Source organism: Chanos chanos, chromosome 7 (genome assembly GCF_902362185.1).
Source record: "Chanos chanos chromosome 7, fChaCha1.1, whole genome shotgun sequence".
NCBI lineage: Eukaryota > Metazoa > Chordata > Actinopteri > Gonorynchiformes > Chanidae > Chanos > Chanos chanos.
Window position 1 is genome coordinate 33,564,469 of NC_044501.1, and position 22,521 is coordinate 33,586,989.

The following is a 22,521-nucleotide window of genomic DNA, read 5'->3' on the forward strand; positions in this document are numbered from 1 at the left end:
ATACTGAAAAATTGAACTGTAAAATCACATAATTTACTGGAAGCCATTTTGCTAGTAACACACTGTTTATTTACAGTTTTTGTACTGTATTACAAAATTACAATGCATGGCTGTATTTGTAAATATAGCTGATTAGAGTATTTGTTCCATTTTTTTTTTACTGTAAAATTAGTTAATTACCCTTGGATTTCCTAAAATAACATCTAATTACTGTAACAGCTAATTAACAGTTTATTACTGTAAAAGCAGACATTTTAATTACATCGACAATGAGCTTAATCCTGATCTTCCAGGGTGTGACTTTTTTTTTGCAGTAATCTACAATATTTAAGGAAAACCACTGAAAAGAATTTCACTGTAAATTTACGTCAGTTTTTTTTTTAAAGTGTACATTTACAACTGTGTTTCTACTAACACTGCATTGCTGAAATAATAATAATACTAGTGCCACTCTGTTTATTAACTGACCTCTATTTCCTTTTGGTCCTCGGGTTCCATAAAAGCCGGGGTCTCCGGGAAAACCTGATGGTCCTGGTAACCCACTGAGTCCCGAGTCACCTCTCTCTCCTAAGGAGGAGTTGGTGTGGATAGAAGATGAGGGAAAGTTGTACAATGAGCTCATTTTCCATGTATTTTTATGCATTTACTAAATTGACAGTTTTGATATAACTGCATCAGAATGTGATACAAAGTTAAATAACTGATATAGTTAATAAATTCACAAACATGAAATTAGCAGCTGTGAGACATGTCAAAGTACCTTTGAAACCAGAGCTGCCTGGTAGTCCAGGGCCTCCTGGATTTCCAGGATCTCCACGGTTTCCCGGCGAGCCAGGAAGTCCAGGGAATCCTCCATCTCCTCTATCACCCTGGACAGTGCCAGGACCTGCTGGACCTGGAGGACCTGGGCGGCCAGGAAAACCTGCAGCAGAAAATATATGTATAACTTAATGGCAAGATACTAAGGAGAATCAGTAACAGCCACAACATCAACAACAGAGAAAAAGAGGGTGAAGGAGACAGTGTTGCATACTGTACCTCTTTCCCCATCCAGCCCAGGTAGGCCAGGATCACCTGGAGGACCAAGTACACTGGAGGGGACAGTTGCCCCTGGAGGACCTGGCAATCCGGGGAATCCTGTCTGACCAGAGGAACCTGGCAAACCATAACCTCACTTATGTCAACAAACTCAGAAAAATTAGTGTATGGCACAATACACATTTTATCCTGTTCAAACTTTATACTCAAAACATAACATTAAATACACTGATGATTTAAATATCAAAAACTCAAAGTCTACACCATATACCAGTTCACAAATAACCAGACATTGATAAGAACTTGAATATTCACAAAACATAGGACACCTTTTGGTATTGAGAAACAGTTTACATCTATGGGTGACTTTGCAGTGTTGCTCTCAAAACTGGTCCTTACCTTGCTCTCCCCTAGCTCCCTTCTCCCCAGGAATTCCTGGTCTTCCTGGTAGAGATGAGCCTCTCTCTCCTTTAAAACCATCCTGCCCCGAGGCACCAGGGAGACCTCCCAAAGTTATACCTATGGACAACAATACAAGCCGGTGGTTAAAGGGATAGTCCAACAGCGATAGGTTTCAGACCACAAAGGAATAATGGTGGTATTCATGTGCAGGATATACACTTTTGTGTCGGTTTGTGATATAAGTTTGCTAAAGGACCAAAGATTATGTTATTGAAAGCTCAAAATTTTAAGCAATCATAGGTACATTGAAGAGGCTACTGCAAAATCTAAAAAAGAAACAAATAGCAGTAATATCTATTTTTATTCAAATGGCCAAGGAAAGGGGTTGACGCTAGAACAAATCTCAGGGACATTGTGAGTTAAGAAGTAAGAAGGAAGAGGGATGTGTTATATGCATAACAGTTTAAATATAGTTTCAATAGAATTTCCTGCCAAAAACAAAGCAAGACACCAAAAAAGTAAAGAACATGAAAACAATTTTAATGCTAATTCTTACACTCATTACATGTCTGCTTGGTGATAGTTTATTCACTGTGAGTATCTTCATCTATGTGACTCTGATAAACAATATTTGTCATTTTTGAAGATTCACTGCTAATTTGAAGCACAGACATGCAATACTTTGGTGTATATTTTCTAAAGAAAGTCACTAACCGGGCACTCCTGGTGGCCCCTTGGGTCCTGGAAGTCCATTGAGACCATCTAAGCCAGGTGATCCAGGCAAACCTGTGGAGAGTAAAGAAAATAATATCAGCGCTTTAAACAAAATACTATCCCTCAGGAATCTGCAAATCTTTATTTCATATTAAGATAGTTACGCAATTTACCTTTCTCCCCGGCAGACCCTGGTGTTCCAGGGCGTCCTGGCTCCCCATCCCTTCCTTTCTGTCCTGGATATCCAGGGAAACCTCTCTCTCCAGCTGCACCTGATGAACCTGCAATGAACAAAGCAAAATTGTAACAAAATTTGAAGGAATAGTTAACTAAATCCATTGTCTAAAGCACTAAACTTATGTCAGTTAATTTGTTTTCAGGATAGGTTTGTCTTTGGAATTTGTTGCTCCCCTCAGTTTTGTCTGTCTTGTCTCAGTTACCTGAGAATCCTGGTCCTCCTGGTACTCCTGGGAAACCTTTCTGCCCAGGGAAACCAGGGCTTCCTGGGACACCATCAGCACCTTGGAGACCAGGAGCACCTAAACCACCTGGAGGTGCAAACGGCAGATTTCAATTGCTGTTAAATTATAGCTGTCACAGAGATAAATACTGTTCTGGTGGCAGTCGAAAGAGCAAACTTACTATTAGAGTAATAGTAAGTTGAGAGTATTCTGTAGAGTATTCTGAGTATAGAGTATTCTGTTTAGGCTAGCTGAATTACAAAATTTCTGCAGAGATATGGCTCTCACAAAGTTGTGATTTAAATTTTGAAAATTTTAATGTGCCGCAATACGGTATGCACTTTTCGTGTGGTTTAAGCAAGATATTTGCAGAAATGGAACCAGCAGTAGCAAGTGCTAGTGATGACAACAGGAGTCTTGCTATTAGTAATAACAATGTTGTTCAGCAACTGTACTAGTGATGAAAATGGTCAATCAACAATCATTTTTGCATCCAAATAATAGTGTTGGACAATACTTACCAGGGAATCCAGGATCTCCCGCTAGCCCCTTAACTCCAGGAGCTCCAGGAAAGCCAAATGAATCACCTCTCTCTCCTGGAAAAGACAGCATATGAATAGAAAATCAAGATGTGCAATGGTGTGCGAACAACTTTCATGTATGTAGTGACAAGTACCGAAGACAAAAAAAATGACCACACTTATGTCAAGAGTGACAAATTATATCTAATCAAAAGTTTTACCTTTGGCACCAGGTTGTCCTGAACCTCCAGGTGTTCCTGGTAAACCAGGTGCTCCGTCATCGCCCTGTGCAGGAAACATAGTTAAGATGTTTATAATGCATTAACAATGTATTCAACCTCACTGAACCATTTGACCTCATTGTGTTCTTAGAAAGGTGTGCTTACCCTGGGTCCTGGCATGCCAGGGAAACCCATAACACCAGGCGAACCCTTAGATCCTGGGAAGCCAGGTGTACCGGGGAGACCAGGCAGTCCAGGCTGACCAGGGAAACCCTTTGATTGGTCAGGGACACCAGGGAGCCCTGGTAGCCCTGGACGACCTGGCTGTCCTGGAAAACCCTTATCACCTATAGAGAGGACAAACCATAAAAATTAAGCTTGTTGTTGTTGAATGATTCTTAATGTAATAACAATTTTCTAGAGCATGTCACTCTCATTATCCAGATGGGGTTATAGTCTCAATAATACTGAGTTGTGAAACTGCACCAGTAAAATCATTAAAAAAAAAGTGGGTCGGTTATGGGGTGGATTATTGTACCTCTTGGTCCTGGGAATCCAGGTGGGCCACTGGCTCCATTGTCTCCTGGTTCTCCCTTCTCGAGCAACTCAGCAGGTAAAGGTGGGGAGGGCCGCCCAGGGGGACCACTAGGCCCTCTTTCACCTGAAGCGTGTGCGCACACACGCACGCGCACACACACACACACACACACGTTTGTCTTGGTACAGCCTCATTTCCTTAAAGTCAGAACAGCTCACATACAAGCTGACTTATGCAGTGAGTGTATTCTATTTTTAATGCGAGTCCTCATCAAGGTTATGGGTTATTCATACCTTTGATTCCTCTCCCTCCATACTGTCCTGGTAGGCCACTGCTTCCTGGGACACCAGGCAAACCCTTACCCCCTGGACGTCCAGGTGCTCCTGGGGCACCAGGTAATCCAGGGAAACCAACCATTCCAACGAGACCCCTTTCACCTTGTACACACAAAAAACACATCAACAGCTGAAAGTGAACAAAAAACAATGATCTCACTGACAGTAAGGCAAATGGCTTTTTTTTTGTAGAAGTAATAGTCCAATCAATTTGCAGTCAATCACAGATCGTTACCCAAGGAATCAGTCTACATGATGGAGTAAAACAATTATAATCATGAAGCTGATTGTATGAAACTTTGCACAATTTCTCCATACCCTTCCTTCCTGGGATTCCTGGTATGCCCTCAGTTGATCCAGGGCCTGGCGGTCCTGGGAGACCCCTTGGCCCTTGTGATCCAGGAAGTCCTGGTAACCCAGGAGTGCCCTTCAACCCAGCGGGCCCTGGGGCCCCTGGATCCCCCCTTGATCCCTTGAGACCAGGGAATCCTGTAGGATCCAAAACACAAAGGCTAAACAAAACATATGCCACAGGCCTGCCATGCTGCCATGTCTACTATAGGCTTCAGTTCCCAAATAATCAGTGTCTAATTAAATCTGACTTGTGATAAATTTAATGTGAAGTTTTGGAAGGCTGATTATGCACAAACAAATGTCTTTACTGAGGAGGCTATAGTAAAGGAACTATCAAGATTACAAGAGGGTATACTGACAAGCTCCTGTTGCAGATGTTAATGAAGTAAGATAATGAGAATCTACCCTGCTATGTGATGATGAACAACCATGTGCATTGAAATGAAATGATAGGAGAACAAATGGTTACAGATAAACAATGTAAAAAAAAAAAATCAGGGGCTCTGTCAATTAATCAAAGAGCCCATATTTAATTACATTGTTTGTATTATCTGTGATTTAACTCAAATAAGTGAGAGGATGGTTGAGAAATTCTTGTGTGCAGTGCAGTTTTTGTGCAAAGAGAGAAGTCAAAGGGGAAATCAGTCATAGAGCTGTGTGTTTATTATTGCAGCAAAAACCTGTTTGCAAAAACCATATAAATGTGTCATTGCTGTCAAAACAAACAACAAACAAACAAACAAAAACAAAAACAAAAGAGTTTGACCGAAGCAACATAAATAAAAACAAACACTAACAGTTGACGCTTCAGTTGAACCTCTGGCCATGCTAATGGTTAGCATGAATATGTGTAGTTGGGTATGATACTTAAAATTGTGGTTAAGGAGAGAAGAGTTTGGAGAAATAATCCTCAAATGCAATCCGAGACACACAGTCTGCTTGACTGCTGGGAGCACAGAACTCTGCATTCTAGAGGTTCTAAAGCTGCTGGTTTCTAGAAGCCTCTATAACGATTGCTTTGTTGGTGAGTGAGTTTGGTTGTTAAAGTCACACAAGCACAAAAATGTTACAGCAGTTGACCAAAAATAAAAACAATAGGGTTTGATTAGTACAACGCAAGTTTCAAGACTGCTCAAATTAGCACAGCTGACAACCTGGGAGTGCTGGTTATCTGTCACCCCTTGAGCTGTAACATCAAATTATATGTTTAAACTTATACATATACACACACAGATGGATGGATATATACATACACACCAGATGTATGATTCATATCATTCCAACCGATAGTGGAGGTCATGCATGAGCTCTGGTAATAGATGGCCAAGGCTTAAAGCAATACATTATTTTTTTCTTTACAAATAAATAACAAAAAAACAAAAGATTCTGTTAATCTTTTGCATGGATTCTCAGCTGTCTGATCGGTACTTCAGTTTTTGTTAACAGGACATTTATATCCAGAGCTTAGTTTAGCATGCTCCACTTTGCTCAAAGCCTGTGTTAGGAAGGCTGACCAGTCTATGACATTTCTCTAGGTAGGGTAGGGCCTTTTGGGAAGGAGATGTTGAGTGACAATGGCATGAAGGTTGGCTGGTTGAACAATTGTTAGACCTAGTTTTGACTCCATTTAAGACAGGCGGTGGATGGTGGTTTACAATATGTCTCACCTTGACAGCCTAGAGGAGTGACCCAACACCAAAAATAGAGGAGGGTGACACCACAAATGGAAGGATGGGAGAAGATGGAGATGGTGGTGATGATGTAGGGAATGCAGGGGGAAAAGGGAAGATAAGGAAAGGAGGAGAGGAACGAGAAAAGATGTTCTGGTGAAGAAGGTCAGTGAACACAGCCCAAAGGTATTATATTGACAATGTGGACATGGAGCATCTGTTCACAAAAACTGATGCATTTGGACATATTTTCTTCTGTAGAGGAAGATTCCTTTCAATGGGTTCAGCCAACTTCAACCATGTGAGGACACATTTTAAATTTCCATAATCCCATTTGATTTAGTTGATTCAGATATTTCTTCATTTGGAATATGAAGGGAAGTCCTCACCATCAACTCTGTACCAAAAATCTTAAATCTACGGCACCTACCTTAAATTCAGGTGGACAAAGGTGTGCAATAGGAACAGACGCAAAGTCGCATTATTTAAAAAGCCAGCGAGTACATTTCTGGACTCAGAAGTAAGCGATAAGACACTTAGAAACACTGTGACAATGAGATCAAAGTAAGCGGGATTCACACATCACAGATCATACTCTTTTACCTGTAGGTCCAGCAAATCCTTTGTTCCCAGGCGGCCCAGGAGGTCCACGGATACCCCCAGCAGGGACCTCTCCAGGAGGTCCTTGCAGACCTGGAGCGCCTGGGTACCCATCCACACCTCGTTCACCCTTAGCTCCTGGGATACCATTGCGTCCATCAACACCTGTTATGTTGGAGAATGTATTGGTTGGGTAATTGGTTGAGAGCAGGACAAAAGACAGAGTAACCAGTACAGTTCAGCATATCTTTAAGGCATGGTTTGTGACAGAAAACCCCATAATAATACACCTTATAGAGTACACCTTTCTAACATTAACTGTAAAGATAATCATAAAAGCTGATTCTGCCTGTGACAATACTTTTTAAACAAAAATTGTGATATATAGTGGTAGTTAGTGTATACATAGGAACCGCCAGTGTATGCTGCTGGTGCCACGAAACTTACCAGGTCTACTCTGAAAACCTGGTGTGCCTGGTTCACCCTTGTCTCCTGGTTCTCCTGGTCTTCCTGGCAGCCCTGGGGCACCAGAAGAGGCTCCCAACACTACACCGGGCTCCCCCTTTGCTCCTGGAATACCTGGAAGCCCATCCTTACCGGGGGCACCTGGACGACCATCACCTGGAGCGCCTGGAAATCCTGGGTCTCCTCTAGGTCCGGGAAAACCTGAAAAAACGAATTCATTAAATTTTAAATATTGACAACTACTCCAGTTATTATGAGACTGACTAATCAGATGATATAAAGCTTCACAATGATCGAGGGAGGATGAGATCTTACCCTGTGGCCCTGGTTGGCCCCCGAAGCCTGAATCTCCTCTCTCTCCTTTTGATCCATCAAAACCTGGTCTTCCTGGGTTCCCTGGGCCTCCTGGTTGGCCCTTTGGACCTGAGATGCACATATACCCATATATACACACACACACAAACAAACAACAGAAAGGGCCAACTGATGAATTCTCTCAAAAGGCTCATTCTTTGCACAACTTTGTCCTGAACGGTCTGCAGACTTGATCTCTCTACTTGTCTGACACAGAGAATGTCCTGACAGTGAAACATTACCTGGTGCTCCTGGCCGTCCAGGTAAACCTGGATCTCCATCCTCTCCTGGAAGCCTACATGGCAGGGTTGTGCCTGTTGACAGCCACAACAAGATCAGCAATGTCCCAGTAAGAGTTATGGCAAGGCCCTGCCTCTCACTATAATAGTTATAATCAATTTTGTGCTAACTTACTTGCAGAGTATAATACCATATATCTATGTTTGTCTATTCACATTTTTTCCCCTGCAAGTGTCCTACAACAAGAGAACTACTCTTGGACTATTGCAAGATAAAAGGAAGCAGAAAAATCACATCTTTGATCTACTTTGATTTAGGTTTAGTTATGCTTGGGTTAACTGTTGATGTAATGTAGTTAGTAGTAAAGACAATGTTATTTTGTTGAGTTTAGTATGTTTTAGGGTATATTATAAGGAATAATTAGTCTATAATTAAACTATATTATTTTATGATAATGTCAACTGTGTGATTGTAATTTTAACTCTGATTAGATATTACGAGTCATGCCCAGTTAGAAATACTGATGACCATGAATAAAAATATTTTCGCCATAAGAATCCCCACTCTTAAGTGTTTTGCTGGACCTGTGACTGAAAGTGGGTGTCATATCCCTTATCTTAACCTGCCCTCCCACATCCCTCCCACTTTGTAGCACCCAGCATAGCAAGGCTGATTGCAAGCACAACACCATTTTAGCTTATTGGCAATGTAAAGCTACTCCTGAAATGTAGACATTCCACTGTAGACTCCAGTGAAACAGGCAGGAGCCAATTGGATGAGGCACCTCAAGTGTATCATAAAGACAGGTAGGACAAGGAGAGTCTTAACATTCTATACTTGAGGTGCATGATCCAATCCTGATACTAGCAGTACTGGTTCTGATTTGCTATTGGCTGCAGCACTGGGCTTCTCACCTCCCTCTTCGACAGAGGCATCATTAAGCCCCGCCTGCCCACAGGAAAATTCACCTAGTCAGACAACATGCACGGAAGGGCAAGAGAGATTGCAAGAGAAGCTGTCAATCAATCTGCAAATCAATCATTCTAGCAATCATTCCTTCAAGTTGTTATCAAATAATAAACTGCATAAGCTTAAAGAAAACAGTGGCTCAAAAAAAAAAGATTGTGAAATTTGCCAAAAAAAAGTAAAAAAAAAGCTCATTCAGTTATCCAGGCTCATTCAGTTAAAGCCAAGCAAAAATGAATAATCATAAAGATTTTCTGTCACAGATGGGAAAGAGAGAGCGTGAACAAGATTTTAACAAATACATAGTATTAGTTCAATCATCTTTAGATCATCAAGATATCAAAATGCATTTCACTAAAGCTCTATTCTTATCACCCTCTCTGTTTCCCTCTGATTGGAGTGGCTCTCATTGAAACAGATGAATTATGTTAGCATAGGCAAAATTATGAAAGAAACCTTAAACACTTTCATATAAAAAACACCTAAATGCAGTTGGGATTGTGTTGAACAATTTCAGGAGAGCTGACTGCAAAAGTTATTCCCTTATACTGCCATGCCATGCCTTCTTTGGGATTCTGACAAGTCTTTGGTCTGCAGTCATACATAAAGCACTGAACTCTTTAGATTATGTAGCACAGCACTCAAAGATAGCTGCTTACTTGTTGAGAGAAACAAGCAGGCAGATGACACAATCATTTGAGTGCCACCTTGTTTCTGATAGTTATTGATAGTACATGAGACTGAAAATATGAAATCATTAAGGTAACCTAATTTTTAAACAACATATTATTTGTCAACTTTGCAGTCACTCTTCTGATACTGTCAAGTCACAACAGCAATTATGCAAATACAGCAAATAAAGCTTGTTGATCTAGCAATGTTTGTCCGTCTTAACCATCCTCAAAGCTGCTTGTTATGCTTAGAGAGGCTAGCAAGTGAATGTAAATCAAAAACTAAAAATAAAGGGGATTGTAGAGTGAAAAAAGACAGAAGGAAACTTTTAGCAAGCTGGGCTTTTTCCTTATTGGTATATTTTGGTCCAGTTCACTTGTGTCCTCTCCAAGGGATCTGTTTAATGGCCTTTGTCTTGAATTTCCCTGTCAACTTTAGATTAACATTCTAAATTCAATAACAGTTTATGAAGATTTAAACCAAGTCAACAGAATAAAAGACACATACACACACATACACACACACACACACACACACACACACACACACAGAGAAATCTGCTCTCTGGATGCTTCTTCTCTTCTGCTTCGTCCATTCTGGATTCAGTAGGTCTTACCTGGTGGTCCTGGAGGGCCAGGTGGTCCTGGAAGGCCATCGAAGCCAGGGTCGCCTGGTAACCCTCTGACACCAGGTGTCCCCTGATAGCCAGGACCAGGTTCCCCTGCTGCACCTGGAAAGCCCTTTCTCCCTGGAAAACCAGGTAAACCTCTTTCTCCATTGACACCAAAACCAGCATCGCCCTACATAGAAAAAAAAGACAAAGAGAAATAATGAATGGGATTGAGTGCTTGAGTCACATTCAAATTAATCAAGAGAAGCAGATTGACTGTTAGCCTGTTCACTCACAGGTGGTCCTGGTAGTCCAGGGAAACCAGGGGATCCATCTCTGCCTGGTTTGCCCATGGCTCCAGGTGGTCCAGTTGGTCCCGGCTGACCGATATCACCCTTCTGTCCCTGTCCTCCCAGGTAGGAAGGATTACCCTTCTCTCCCTTTCGTCCATAGAAGCCTCGCTCACCTGGAGATCCCTGAAATGAGAAAGGGATTTAGTCTTCACTTTGCTAGGAGTTCAGTGTTACTAGGCAGAACTATACGAGTTGTGAGCAGCACCACCTCAGCCTGATAGTTGGATGCAAAAAAATACAAATAGGAGAGGAAAAAAATTGTAGAGTGGATGAAATCTTAGCATACACGCTTAGGCTCTATGTCAATCTCTAATAATCTCTGTCTTGTAAAGTTGTATTTGTACTTCTAAAATCTTCTGAAAGGCAGTATAACACACAACATTAGCATATGCTAGCATAAGGCTGCCTCTGCGTAGTCTCTGCATATTAAGTGACATAGTTCTATATCTGATTGATGTATTCCTTTTCCCTTTCTCTCATTCATCTACGTGTACTTGTATACATCCATATTCCGTTTCACTTACAGGACTGCCTGGGGGTCCAGTATAACCAGGAGACCCTCCATCACCAATCTCGCCTTTCGGTCCGCCGGGCCCCGGAAAACCAGGGGAACCTTGAGCCCCTGGAGGACCTGGTGGGCCAGAAACTCCTCCACCCAGACAATTACAATCTCCAAGTTCCCCTATTAATGAACAGGACAAGTTGGCAACGGGGTTAAGACACTGGCCATAAGTGGCTACCGATAATAGCACTTTCTAACAATCTACTAATTTTGGTTAGGCCTGCTTGGTAACCAACTGATTGGGACTTTCATGTAATTCCCCAGAGCAAGGTTGGAAAAGGATGTTCAGGTGTGCATTTTTACTTACATTCATGTGAATGAATGCAAATAAAATGCACATACCCCAGAGAGAGCATGATACATAATAATGCTGAACACAATGCTAATGTTAATGCTAACAAAAACAGCAGCAACAACAACAGCAACAACATTATTATTACTATCATTATTGGACTCCAGTGTATTCTGTACCTTTCAACCCTTTGTAACCTCTATCCCCAGGTGCTCCTCTGACTCCTGGTGGGCCGGGTAGTCCAGGTGTATCAACATTGAATTGTGTTCCAGGTCCTGAAGGCACCAAAATAGAATTTATCCTTAATGATGTGATTTTAATGTCACTGACCTAATTAAACAAACCTCTTGTATCATCCATATGGAATTATCAGCAACAATAATGCATAGAGCCATACAAAGGAAAAAAATATCAGGAAGATATGCAGGGAGATATGACAGGGATCTGTGGTAGGTTTTGTCCTTTATGCACATCTGTGTCCATAGTTAGTCGACATTTGGGAGCTGGTCAGTCAAAAGCCTGAAAAGAGCATTACTCTCGTTTGTCAAAGGGACATTTCGGGTGGAAAATATTCTTTTGACTATATCACAGATGGAAATCTTTGAGGCCGCAGTATTTTATTTATTTATTTTTTAAAGATGTAGGCAAGACTGGCAGAAAAGAGGATCATGCTTTACAACAGGAGAGTATCCTCTTACATTCTCATTTTATTCTCACCTAAAGATGATAAACCCCTTACATAAAGCATGGTTGGAGGGTTATTCAGTACATTTGCCAGTGGAAGTATTTAGTTTGAAGTTGAGAGATGGGTTATGTTTCACTTCCAGCGTTGGTTATATTTTAGTTCATTCTCGGCTGGTTGAATATTGTCAGTGAGCCTGCAATATCCCCATTCAACATGGACTACCTTCCATTATTTGACCCTTGGAGCTCTTAATCACCACCCAGCAGGGACCAACCGACTGGTCTTCACACAGAGAGGAAGACAGGAAATACTGTCAGTCACGCCCCTGTCTATCCAATCTCTCCTTCTCCAAAATTTTCTGTAATTTGCTTCAAACATCACGCTTTCCCTCTCAGTATATCCAAGGCATTAGCTCAAGCACCTGTTTTCTTTCACAAAAGGTATGTCTTTTTTTCCTGGCGGACATTTCACCTGTAAAAACTCAAATTAAGAAGTGTAGGCGAAGAGATGACGACCAGTACCTATGCAATAATCACCTTGCCTTCAGTTTCAGCGTATCTGAATCCTCTCTTAGCAAATAAAATGACTTACCTGACCTTCCTGGTAGTCCAGGTGGACCTGGGGGTCCAGGGAGACCTGGACTTCCAGGTAGACCTTCAGAACCAGGGGTTTGTCTTCCTGGGTTTCCCCTCTCACCCTTAGGGCCTATAGTGCCTGGAAATCCTGGACTGCCTTGACGACCTGCACAGACAACAAAATGACAGAGTAAGAGAGATGCTGGAGAAGGGAAAAAGATTCTTGAAGGGTTCATACATGATGGTTCTGGTCAAAACAGTACAATGCATTATGAGATACTGTGTGACAATATAATTCAGAGCACTGATAAACTGAAAAACAGATTCTTCAGATTTCTTACATTTCTTTGTGCTAATAAACAAAGACTAGCATTCATTGTTTAAGGAGTTGTTAGCTGCATACAATACTTAAAGTGATCTGTTATCTGTTATCATTTTTGTGTGTTCTATATGTTTAACCAGTGAGAGACTACACAGAAGACACATAGCATGGATGTATGGGTCTTGTAGGCACCTCTTTCAAAGGATGGGGGACCCGGCAAGCCTGGTTGTCCAGGAAACCCTGCTGGTCCAGGATCTCCAATGGGCCCAGGGTAGCCATCAATGCCTGGATCACCTCGAGGTCCTGTATACAGACAACAGAATCATGATAGGCATCATTATTATTATTACAATTAACTTTTATTTTTACCAGGGTCTTCTTGGAGTAACAGCATAATACTCACTCACAGCGTGCTGATATTTAAATCTGCATGGCTCTTAACCAACCAGCTGTAATCTAAGGTGTCTATGTATATGTGGATGCATATTTGAGGTCCTCTACAACGGTTACCTTGCACAGCTCCCCCCCCAGAGTCAGTGTAGGTTGTAGGTCCTGGGGGTCCTGCATCTCCTCTATCACCCTAGATGGGACAAAACAGAGGATAACACCACATTTGCATGTCTGGTTTCCTCACAAATTATGTAATGAAAATATGCAACAGTGATTTGAGATTGAATATAAATATAGTTTCTTTGAGCAAACGTTTGTCCCTCTCTGTTACCTTAGGTCCTGGAAATCCTGGTTGTCCAGGATACCCAGGGGTCCCAAGAAATCCCTGCAGAAAATACAGCAAACCACTGATTATCATCAAAAAACACAAACTTTGATAATGGGATTGCTGTAGGATTAAAGATATCACTGGCTGACTCAGGTGTTGCCTCACCTGTCTGCCTGGGGGTCCAGGGGGTCCAGTCAGACCGGGAACACCCTGAAAAGTCGAACAGAATCAGCTGGTATATAAGATGGACTGTCTAACTGCAAACACTTTTTGGGGATATAATTTGATATAAAATATTTTATATATATATATATATTGATAGCTTTATGTGTATACAACAGTTATCGGAATATGACAGATTTACCCGTAAACCTGGTAATCCTGGTATTCCCTTCTCACCCAATTCCCCAGTATAACCAAAAGGTCCCTAAAAGCAATCAAAAACACAAATTAATTTGACTATCATCATATGCTGACAGTAATGAAATTTTGATTTTGGTGAGTGGACAGGTTGCTTGTAGACTGTAGAGCAGCTTTACTTTGGGTTGTCAGCTTATCGGTGTTATAACATTGATGTGTATCTGTTACACAGAACTGTGGTATCACTGTATACTTACTGGTGGTCCTGCACTTCCGGGAATACCTGGAGAGCCCCTGAAGCCAATATCACCCTGAGAGACATAGAGAGAGAGAGGGAAAGAGACAGAGAGAGAGAGAGAGAGAGATTTGAAATGAATAAGAAAAACCCAACAGGTTGTCCATGTAAGTGTATACAGGAATGTATAAGAGACTATTGTTATGGTAAGCTCTTCTGCTTTTTCTTAAGAAGGAAAAAAACACGTAACATTACCATAAAAATATGATTACACTAGCATTTTAACTGATGAGGCACTTATATAGTTGTAATTTGCCATTACACTGTAATCCTAAAAAAAGTACAAGAAATTCAGTTGAGGGAAAGATGTAAATCTTAACTGATGTCTTATGTCAATATATACATTCATACTTACTGTTACATGAAACATGTCTGTGTAACATGCATCACTGCCAAGAACTGAGGCCCACACAATACTCTCTAATTTACTAATCTTCTTAGTGTAAAGCAACCTTCTGCTACCTGTTTGTAGTTCTAGTCACATTTACAATGGAGCTAAATGACAGATATTATACCAATCACTTAAAGACCATTTGTAAGATTAAAAAAAAAAAAGAAGAGAAAAGCATGTGAAGGACTGCAAGACTGCAAAAAAAAACTGCATGTGAAATGAAATGATAAACATCATCAAACTCTGAAAAAAGAAGTAAATATAAAAATATCAACGGTCAAAGGACGTGGCATTCCCAGTGAGGGGCGAACAGATTGGAGAGAATTGGGGCATGGAGGGGGCGATGAGGTAGACTGGCGCTAGCCTGGGGGAGACGAGACGCAACACATGACCATACGTGTTGTTATGACGAGACACGGGTGTAATTTAACCAGTTCAACGACTGCTCCGCCCCTGGTCGAGGTCTTCCAGAATGTTCCAGGTCACACCATTTCTCACAAACCTTAGTTCCTTTGTCTCCTTTAGGAAAGCCAACAAACTCCACCACTCCATTGACCAGTGGGCGGCCTGGGTCGCCGGGCAGGCCCACGTCTCCCTGGATATGGTAACCAAGGAAGAGAGAGTTTTTACATGGGATTGGCTGAAGAGCGCTGGTTGGGGACAGCGGCGGAAGCGGCGGGGGAAGTTGAGGGCATGAAGTTGGTGAGAAGTTGGAGGGGGTGGATGTTCTTTTTTTTGTTTTGTTTTTGTTGGAGGGGATGTTTTGGAGGACTGTGACCCTTGAAGGGGAAGTGGGGAGGTCAGGGCAAGACGGCACTGAACAGGGAGTCGAGGAACCTGAAAGAGCTCACTCACACACATACCACTTTTGCCAAATCAACATAATTACTTTCAACAACTTCCATAAGGAAGGCTTTGAAGTAAAAGTTTAAATCATCACTGTAAACTCAAGGTATATGGGTAATGTAGCTGTTCATGGCACTATGACACTGCTCAAATAGAACCTTTTCGAACCCTCTCCAGGGTGTGGTCTTTGGTTTGAGAGCTCCTTCATGTCCCCTCACTTGCCCCCCTGTTGACAGTCCTCCTTGCCTTGGCCATGCCCCTTCCTGGGCTGGTATCACTGCTCCTGAATGTGTTACCTTCTCTCCTTTGTTGATAGTGCTTATAGCCAGCGAGCCTAACAGAGCCGCCGGCGCCCCCCTGAGTCCTGGCAGACCTGCATCACCCTGAGATCCACAGGACACATACAATACACATTAGACTACCAGTGTATGTGGATGGCCAGAGAGAGAGAGAGAGAGAGAGAGAGAGAGAGAGTTGGAAATAAACTGAGACAGGCTCAGGGAGCCAAGGGGAAAAGGTAAAGAGAAAGAGAGATTTTTTTTCGAGAAGGAGAAGCCATGGGACGGAGATGAATGACAGAAGTCACAGCAGCTGTTACTAAGTCTGAGTAGAGAAGGGAATGAGATGGAGGGAGCATTAAAAAGGGAGAAAAAAGAGAGAAGGAGAAAGACAGACAGAGAGAGAGAGAGAGAGAGAGAGAGAGAGAGAGAGAGAGAGAGAGAAAGCTCTGGCTTATTTTTTAAAATATTCCTCAGCTTTGGCAACTACACATGCATAAAGCTTTTTGGTTCAAATAGTATGGCCCTGTGTTGTCAGAGATATTCACACTTGCAGCAGACTGCAAATTTAAATTAAAATAGATATCTGACACTAGTGGATAGAGATTTTTAAAGTAAACAGATCATTTATTAAATGTACCGTCTCTAGTGAAAACCTAACAATGTTGGTAAAATATTAGTTTACAGAGATCATTTTAGTAGTCTTTACAGAGAAGCCCATGTCCCAGCAAGTTTAAGGTTGTGACACTAGCTGTTCCTTCTCTCTTACACACTATTCCAATTAAAAGTCATTTGGGGTTACAAATGCATGCATAGAAGAGAAGATGATATTTTTTTTTTCAATTAGTTTTCATTATTGTTGGTAAACGAATGGAACAGAACTACAGCTCCCATGCTGCCCCTTAAGTCAGTTGGTGATCCGAAAGTTCAAAAAGGAAATGAAGGCACACAAGAAATAGGAGCAGATGATTCCAGCACCATCACAGACCACTTGAAATGTCGACTAATGTGGCAACTCAGAGATTTGTCTCAAAATGTGTCACTGAAGCTAATTTTCAGAAAACTTAAAATGTAAAAAAAAAGGCTGTAAGCACATATTGCGGATCTCTGAGGTGCCACAGAAGAGTCAGAGAAAACACATTCCATGTGTAGTAGTGCTACAATGTTTACTGAATGGAGTCAGTAAAAAAAAAAATTGATTCTTTTTTTTTTTTTTTTTTTTTAATGAACATTTGAATAAAGTTGAAGCAAAACAAGGTAGCACTACTCCCACTCCAAATAAAGAGGTGAGACATTCCCTGTATGTTAATAAAATTCATTGTGTAATGAAGTAAATGTTTGGATGTGAGAAAACAGGGGAGGTGAGGAGGGTTAGAAGGAGGGGTGAAGAGGAGAACTGAGGAGGGCATGTAGAAATAAAAAAAGGTGCTTGGGTAGGAGAGAGGGTTAGGGAGAAAAGGGAGAGGGAGGGGGAGGAGGTAGAGATGATACAGCAGTTCACAGCTAAGACATCATGCAAAATAAAAAAATTCAAGCTGCGTCACGCTGGCCTAGCAGCGAGTAAATAACCTACAGTATATATCCTGCAGTCTTCTTCATATTAATCATTCATCAGCTGTAGGATATGTTTAAAATTACCAATACAACTAAATTGCATAGGTCTGAAAACTCAAAAAATGAATAGAGAGGTAGGCTATGTGAAAGTGCATGATTTGAGTTGGACTGAATGGACTGAAACCCATACCTTGTCTCCTGGTTCCCCTTGTAAACCCTGACCTGGGCTCCCCTGCAAAATAGTCAGAAATGTTGAAAAAGAGGCCACAAAAATACGTTCAGTTTCACTGCTAAAAGAGAGCTAGGTTTTAGGGTGAGGACTTTTGTCACAAAAGTAAAAGTCAGTTGGCTGTGATAGTACAGCCCCTCTGTCTAGATACAAGTTAAAGGCATTCATCTGGCTTGGAGTCATTATTCTAAATTATTTTTGTAAGAAATGAAAGTCCCTCTGCTAAAACAGAACCAACGTCATCTCCGCTTAAAGATCTTTTTTTTGTGAAAGGTTTTAATGAAATTCAGTTTAAGAATATATTTTTGCCTGTATGCAACAAAACAGCTTAAGTATCACACATTCACAGAATGGCAGGAGGACAATTTATAGATAACATGGTCCATTATTGTCCTTCAACTCATATCATCTGAAATGAAGGACTACATATCCTGCTGGCTTGGACTTACTGGTGGTCCTGGAAGACCAGGTGGACCAGAGGGACCCTGTAGAGAGAGAAATATAAACATATGTGCTAATGAGAACATTACACACTTAAAAAGCAGCGAACGGACATTTTCAAATCAGTCACAGAATACACAAAATACTGTTGTACATACAGGATATCCATCTGGACCTCTAGGGCCTACAGTACCAGGCAGACCAAATGGACCAGCAGGACCCTGAAAGAGAGAAACCGAGTGAAGACGACATACAATCCCATAGAGGCCTCAACTCCACTAGAGCACTACAGAGCTGGGCCAAGTAAACTGCACCTACAGTAATGTGGGGATATTTTCAAAATTCTGTCCAACAGTTGAAAATGTAATTCCTTATCTAATCTAAAAAAAACAAAAACAACCACAACAAAAAACCCCCAGATTTATTTAACATTTCAGAATTGTCACTACAGTGTTATGCCGATTAAACAGTGGGTGGTAGATCACGTCGTGTTTTTTGTGTGTGTGTGTGTGTGTGTGTGTCTGTGTGTATGTGTGTGTGTGTGTGTATGTATGTGTGTGTGTGTGTGTGTGTGTGTGTGTGTGGATGTGTGTGTTTGTGTGTGTGTGTGTGTTTGTGTGTGTGTATGTGTCCAACTGAACAGTCCCTGATTCAGGTCATTTGTCTGAACGGCTCAAACAGAGTATGATCAATCTTAAGCGCTCTTACAGGTGGCCCTGGTAGTCCGGGATATCCAGCATCAGGACCCTATGATGGGAGAAAGGGAGAGAGAGACATACAGACAGACAGACAGAAATGTGAAACAGTGTGTAAAGGGATTTCAGATTAATCTGAAGTTCAGCTGAAGGAGAAAAACAGAAAGACAACATGTTCTGATCTGCAGCAGCGACTTGGATCCAGCCTGATCAATAACCAGGTCCGTTTATGGATGTGCCCTTAAGTTGTGTACTGAACGTGTCTGCCATTTTTGAGTACTGAGCAAGTGTGCATGCGTGCGTGTGTGTGCATATGTGCGTGTGTGTGTGTGTGTGTGTGTGTGTGTGTGTGCGTATGTGCATGTGTGTGTGTATGTTCATACTTGTGAAAGCAGCAGAACATAATTGGGAGCATCTATTTATATAGAGGTGAAGTACTTCCACTTTACAATCAGGTTTATTACTGTGTCAAGAGGGCTGTGGGATTTTCCCAGGCCCCCAGAGAGAAGGTTTGAACTGACAGCGTAGATTGACGTCAGACCCGCAGATCCAGACGCATTCTCTCCTAACACTGCCCCAAATCCCCTGACAGCACAGCTTTACAGCGCTGCAACAGGGAGGTGCGGTCTGTGTGTGTGTGTGTGTGTGTGTGTATTTATAATTAAAACAGATCACTGCCATAGTAATCCCTCACAATAAAAGAATCTAGAAAATGTGCAAAGAAATCAATATCAGTGTCATTTTACATTTAGGTATATTGAAAGCCCATCAAACGTCTCAGAGTACTGACCTTGGATCAGATCCCATACGTTAACATAAGTATAGTTATTTGGATTATAAAAGGCATAAGGTAATCCTAGATCAGCAGCCTAACTCTGAGACACCTGATATGTTCATAGATAAATCTATGATCATAAGAGCGATATAACGCTGCAGTATATCAGAGATATGAATAAATGTGTATGTGGAATGAATCATCCAATAAGAGGAAGTGTAATGTCGCTACATTACCACAATGCCACCCGTATTGATGTAAACTGGCTCTCCTTTCTGTCCTTTTATACCGGGTAACCCCTGATTCAAAAAGATTAAAAAGAAGAAAGAAAGAAAGAAAGAAAGAAATACAAAATAAAAAAGTGAGCGAGACAAGAAGAGAATGTAACAGCAATTCGACATCGAAACAAAAGAATATACAAGAACCAAAAACACTGAGCAATACAAAATGTTCCTAAAACAAACTGTTTCAGTCCTGAATGCTGATTGGTGTTCGCCAGTTGGCATTACATGGTTAAAATATGATTACATTAAATAATTTAGTGTTCACCAATGTTCCTGTTATTTAAAGACTTAACAATTACAGTTGAAGTTGAACTCGCATAAAAACAATGTACAGCCAAGTGTCTGTGCCAGGGGCCATAGTTGGTAAAGCGGTAAATGACAGATAATCTGCTAATTAATGAATCTATTTGCAAAATAAATCTAAATGTGACGATTGCTCTTACAGCTTTATGGCAATCGAGGCTGTGTTATATACCGTGCATGCATTCACTATTAAAAGGGTTACCAATATTAGGCCTAACTCCTTTTAACCATGACTAATTCTGAGTAAAGCATGGCCACTGTGCTTTACCGCTTCAGTACAGAGTATCATTGCAAGACTTATGTCCCATGTACAGTCTTGGTGTAGCACTAGTACATTAAATTGCTCTAATATTACTCCTTGCATGTGATCTATCACAACGATTTGCGAGGTCAAATTATTGTTGTGAGATTGTGCAAAGTCTATTACAATGTAATATGTGAAAACAGCAGGTTTGAGGCTGTGTTCCTGCATCGGATAGTATAATCTAAAGAACGGCATGCTGACATATGCGTGACATACTCACCTGTCTTCCAGGGGTGCCAGGATACCCCCCCGGACCAGTTCCACCTGGGTCACCCCGAGTGCCGTTACAGCCGTCTATCCCCGGGAGACCGTGGCTACCCTCCTGCCCAGGGTGGCCCTGCGGGTTCGACAGAAGAGTCTTAGCATTGTAATTAAAGCCCCTCAACATTAAAGCCAAAGTCAATATTAACGCCTCCCTTGGTTTTTGTTTTTTTTTGTTGGGTTTTTTTGTTTCGTTTTGTTGTGGTTTGTTTTTTGTTTTCGGTTAGGAATATCAAATTACCCATGACCTCTTGTGAGTTCTCCGCAGCAATGACAACAGTTTCAATCAAGGTGAACGGGACACATGGCACACATCTCGTTCAGTGTGGTTTTTGCTTTTTTTTTTTTTTTTTTTACACTGCAGGAGCTGATATTACTGTCTAATACCAGAAAACCCCTGAAGGAGAACACTGTTTATATGATGATTTATCACATAAACTCCTGACCATCAGAAGTCCCCCTACAAACAGTGATCCTGGCTGACACACCTCCTTCTCATGTACCATTGGACCCTTTACCACAACAGGCAAATGTACTAGTATTCATACTCTGAATCTGAAATTTAAGGTACACATCTGCGCTATGGGAAAGTGCACTGACTGAGCGCAACACTCAGGAGACGACATGTTTTGTTTGTGATTCATGGTAGCAGTTGTAAATACTAACTGGTATATGGTGATACTCAAACTGTCAGTGCGACTGATTGACTGTGATGGTGATTGGTCGTAAAGGTTTACTGTTTGTGTGGGGTGCCTGGGATTATATAAGTATAATGTTTTGAGTTATCTGTCACTGTATTGTGCAAAAGTGTCTCTACTCACGGGAACACCGTCATTGCCTGGGAATCCAGGAACACCCATCGGCCCCTGTCCCAAAATACAGACACATTATGGAACGCATGACTGAAACAGTGTTAAGAATATGGTCGCTAGCTGGTAAGAATCAGTAAGACCTGCATGATGCATAGAAACAACAATGAACAGACACGACAGAGACCACTGATGAGCTAAAGGAAGTTATACATGAAATCTCCCCTGAGAAAGTGAAACAATTGTAGTTTTATTGTAGTGTTATGATGTTAAAAATAAAAAAACTCACCTTGTCTCCTTTTGGTCCTGATGGTCCTCTGCGACCTACGTGACCTTTTTCACCTTTAGGTCCTCCTGGACCTAGACCGCCACTAGGCCCCTCTGGTCCACTAGGACCTGCTGGTCCCAGAGCCCCTGGACGACCCTGTTGGTAGAAACAAACTCAATTACATTAAACCCTCTGATTCGGATCGAAACATGACTCGGCGCTAATCATTTCAACCAGCAGCTGAAATAAAGAACAAAAATTACACCTGTCTTTCATTTAACAGCATCCTCCTATCCATACATTACAAAATAAAAGGCAGACGCGTAACTATTTTTAACTAAAGGGTAATTATTTTGGAATATATGTGTCGTTTTCACAAATGTCCCAAATATGCACTTCAGGATGTACTTCACAAATTCAAACCTTCCAATTTTTATTTTAAACGAAATCTGTGTGACAAAGAGATATCTGGTATCAGCTTGTATGGTTAGTTCTTTGGAGACACATTTGGTGAAGCACTAGGCACTGATCCAGGCTATCACAGAATAACATACATTCACATCCAAGAATCAACAAATCGGAACATTTAAACGGCTGAAGTACCATCCTCAATATCTACGACCTACCCACATTCAAATGCTTATAAAGCATTTACGGTGCAACATCTTGGCAACGATAACCAACATTTCAAGTCTTACCAGTGAGTAGAGTGAGCAAGGCTTTGTATATGCGTATGGAAACATACACAAACACACACACA

General features: G+C 41.4%; 1 protein-coding gene across 1 annotated transcript in view; it reads right to left on the bottom strand.

The window, feature by feature from the left end:
- The window catches only part of col4a6 (collagen, type IV, alpha 6), a 44,105-nt gene that overhangs the window by 2,575 nt on the left and 19,009 nt on the right, over window positions 1–22,521 (bottom strand). The window contains exons 6-44 of the mRNA XM_030779213.1: window positions 21,783–21,917; window positions 21,506–21,550; window positions 20,644–20,760; window positions 19,769–19,831; window positions 18,221–18,283; window positions 18,071–18,106; window positions 17,583–17,624; window positions 15,857–15,943; window positions 15,217–15,309; window positions 14,286–14,339; window positions 14,033–14,095; window positions 13,834–13,878; window positions 13,672–13,725; window positions 13,461–13,530; window positions 13,143–13,253; window positions 12,641–12,794; window positions 11,548–11,615; window positions 11,039–11,196; window positions 10,458–10,637; window positions 10,168–10,351; window positions 8,828–8,881; window positions 7,916–7,987; window positions 7,635–7,742; window positions 7,302–7,520; window positions 6,858–7,019; window positions 6,252–6,260; window positions 4,549–4,719; window positions 4,189–4,332; window positions 3,896–4,018; window positions 3,523–3,704; window positions 3,358–3,421; window positions 3,137–3,211; window positions 2,595–2,702; window positions 2,328–2,435; window positions 2,155–2,226; window positions 1,438–1,557; window positions 1,039–1,155; window positions 761–922; window positions 469–567 (exon numbers count right to left, since the gene is read on the bottom strand). Of these exons, the coding sequence (XP_030635073.1) occupies window positions 469–567; window positions 761–922; window positions 1,039–1,155; window positions 1,438–1,557; window positions 2,155–2,226; window positions 2,328–2,435; window positions 2,595–2,702; window positions 3,137–3,211; window positions 3,358–3,421; window positions 3,523–3,704; window positions 3,896–4,018; window positions 4,189–4,332; window positions 4,549–4,719; window positions 6,252–6,260; window positions 6,858–7,019; window positions 7,302–7,520; window positions 7,635–7,742; window positions 7,916–7,987; window positions 8,828–8,881; window positions 10,168–10,351; window positions 10,458–10,637; window positions 11,039–11,196; window positions 11,548–11,615; window positions 12,641–12,794; window positions 13,143–13,253; window positions 13,461–13,530; window positions 13,672–13,725; window positions 13,834–13,878; window positions 14,033–14,095; window positions 14,286–14,339; window positions 15,217–15,309; window positions 15,857–15,943; window positions 17,583–17,624; window positions 18,071–18,106; window positions 18,221–18,283; window positions 19,769–19,831; window positions 20,644–20,760; window positions 21,506–21,550; window positions 21,783–21,917 (3,991 nt within the window). The remainder of the gene's footprint in view (window positions 1–468; window positions 568–760; window positions 923–1,038; window positions 1,156–1,437; window positions 1,558–2,154; window positions 2,227–2,327; window positions 2,436–2,594; window positions 2,703–3,136; window positions 3,212–3,357; window positions 3,422–3,522; window positions 3,705–3,895; window positions 4,019–4,188; window positions 4,333–4,548; window positions 4,720–6,251; window positions 6,261–6,857; window positions 7,020–7,301; window positions 7,521–7,634; window positions 7,743–7,915; window positions 7,988–8,827; window positions 8,882–10,167; window positions 10,352–10,457; window positions 10,638–11,038; window positions 11,197–11,547; window positions 11,616–12,640; window positions 12,795–13,142; window positions 13,254–13,460; window positions 13,531–13,671; window positions 13,726–13,833; window positions 13,879–14,032; window positions 14,096–14,285; window positions 14,340–15,216; window positions 15,310–15,856; window positions 15,944–17,582; window positions 17,625–18,070; window positions 18,107–18,220; window positions 18,284–19,768; window positions 19,832–20,643; window positions 20,761–21,505; window positions 21,551–21,782; window positions 21,918–22,521) is intronic.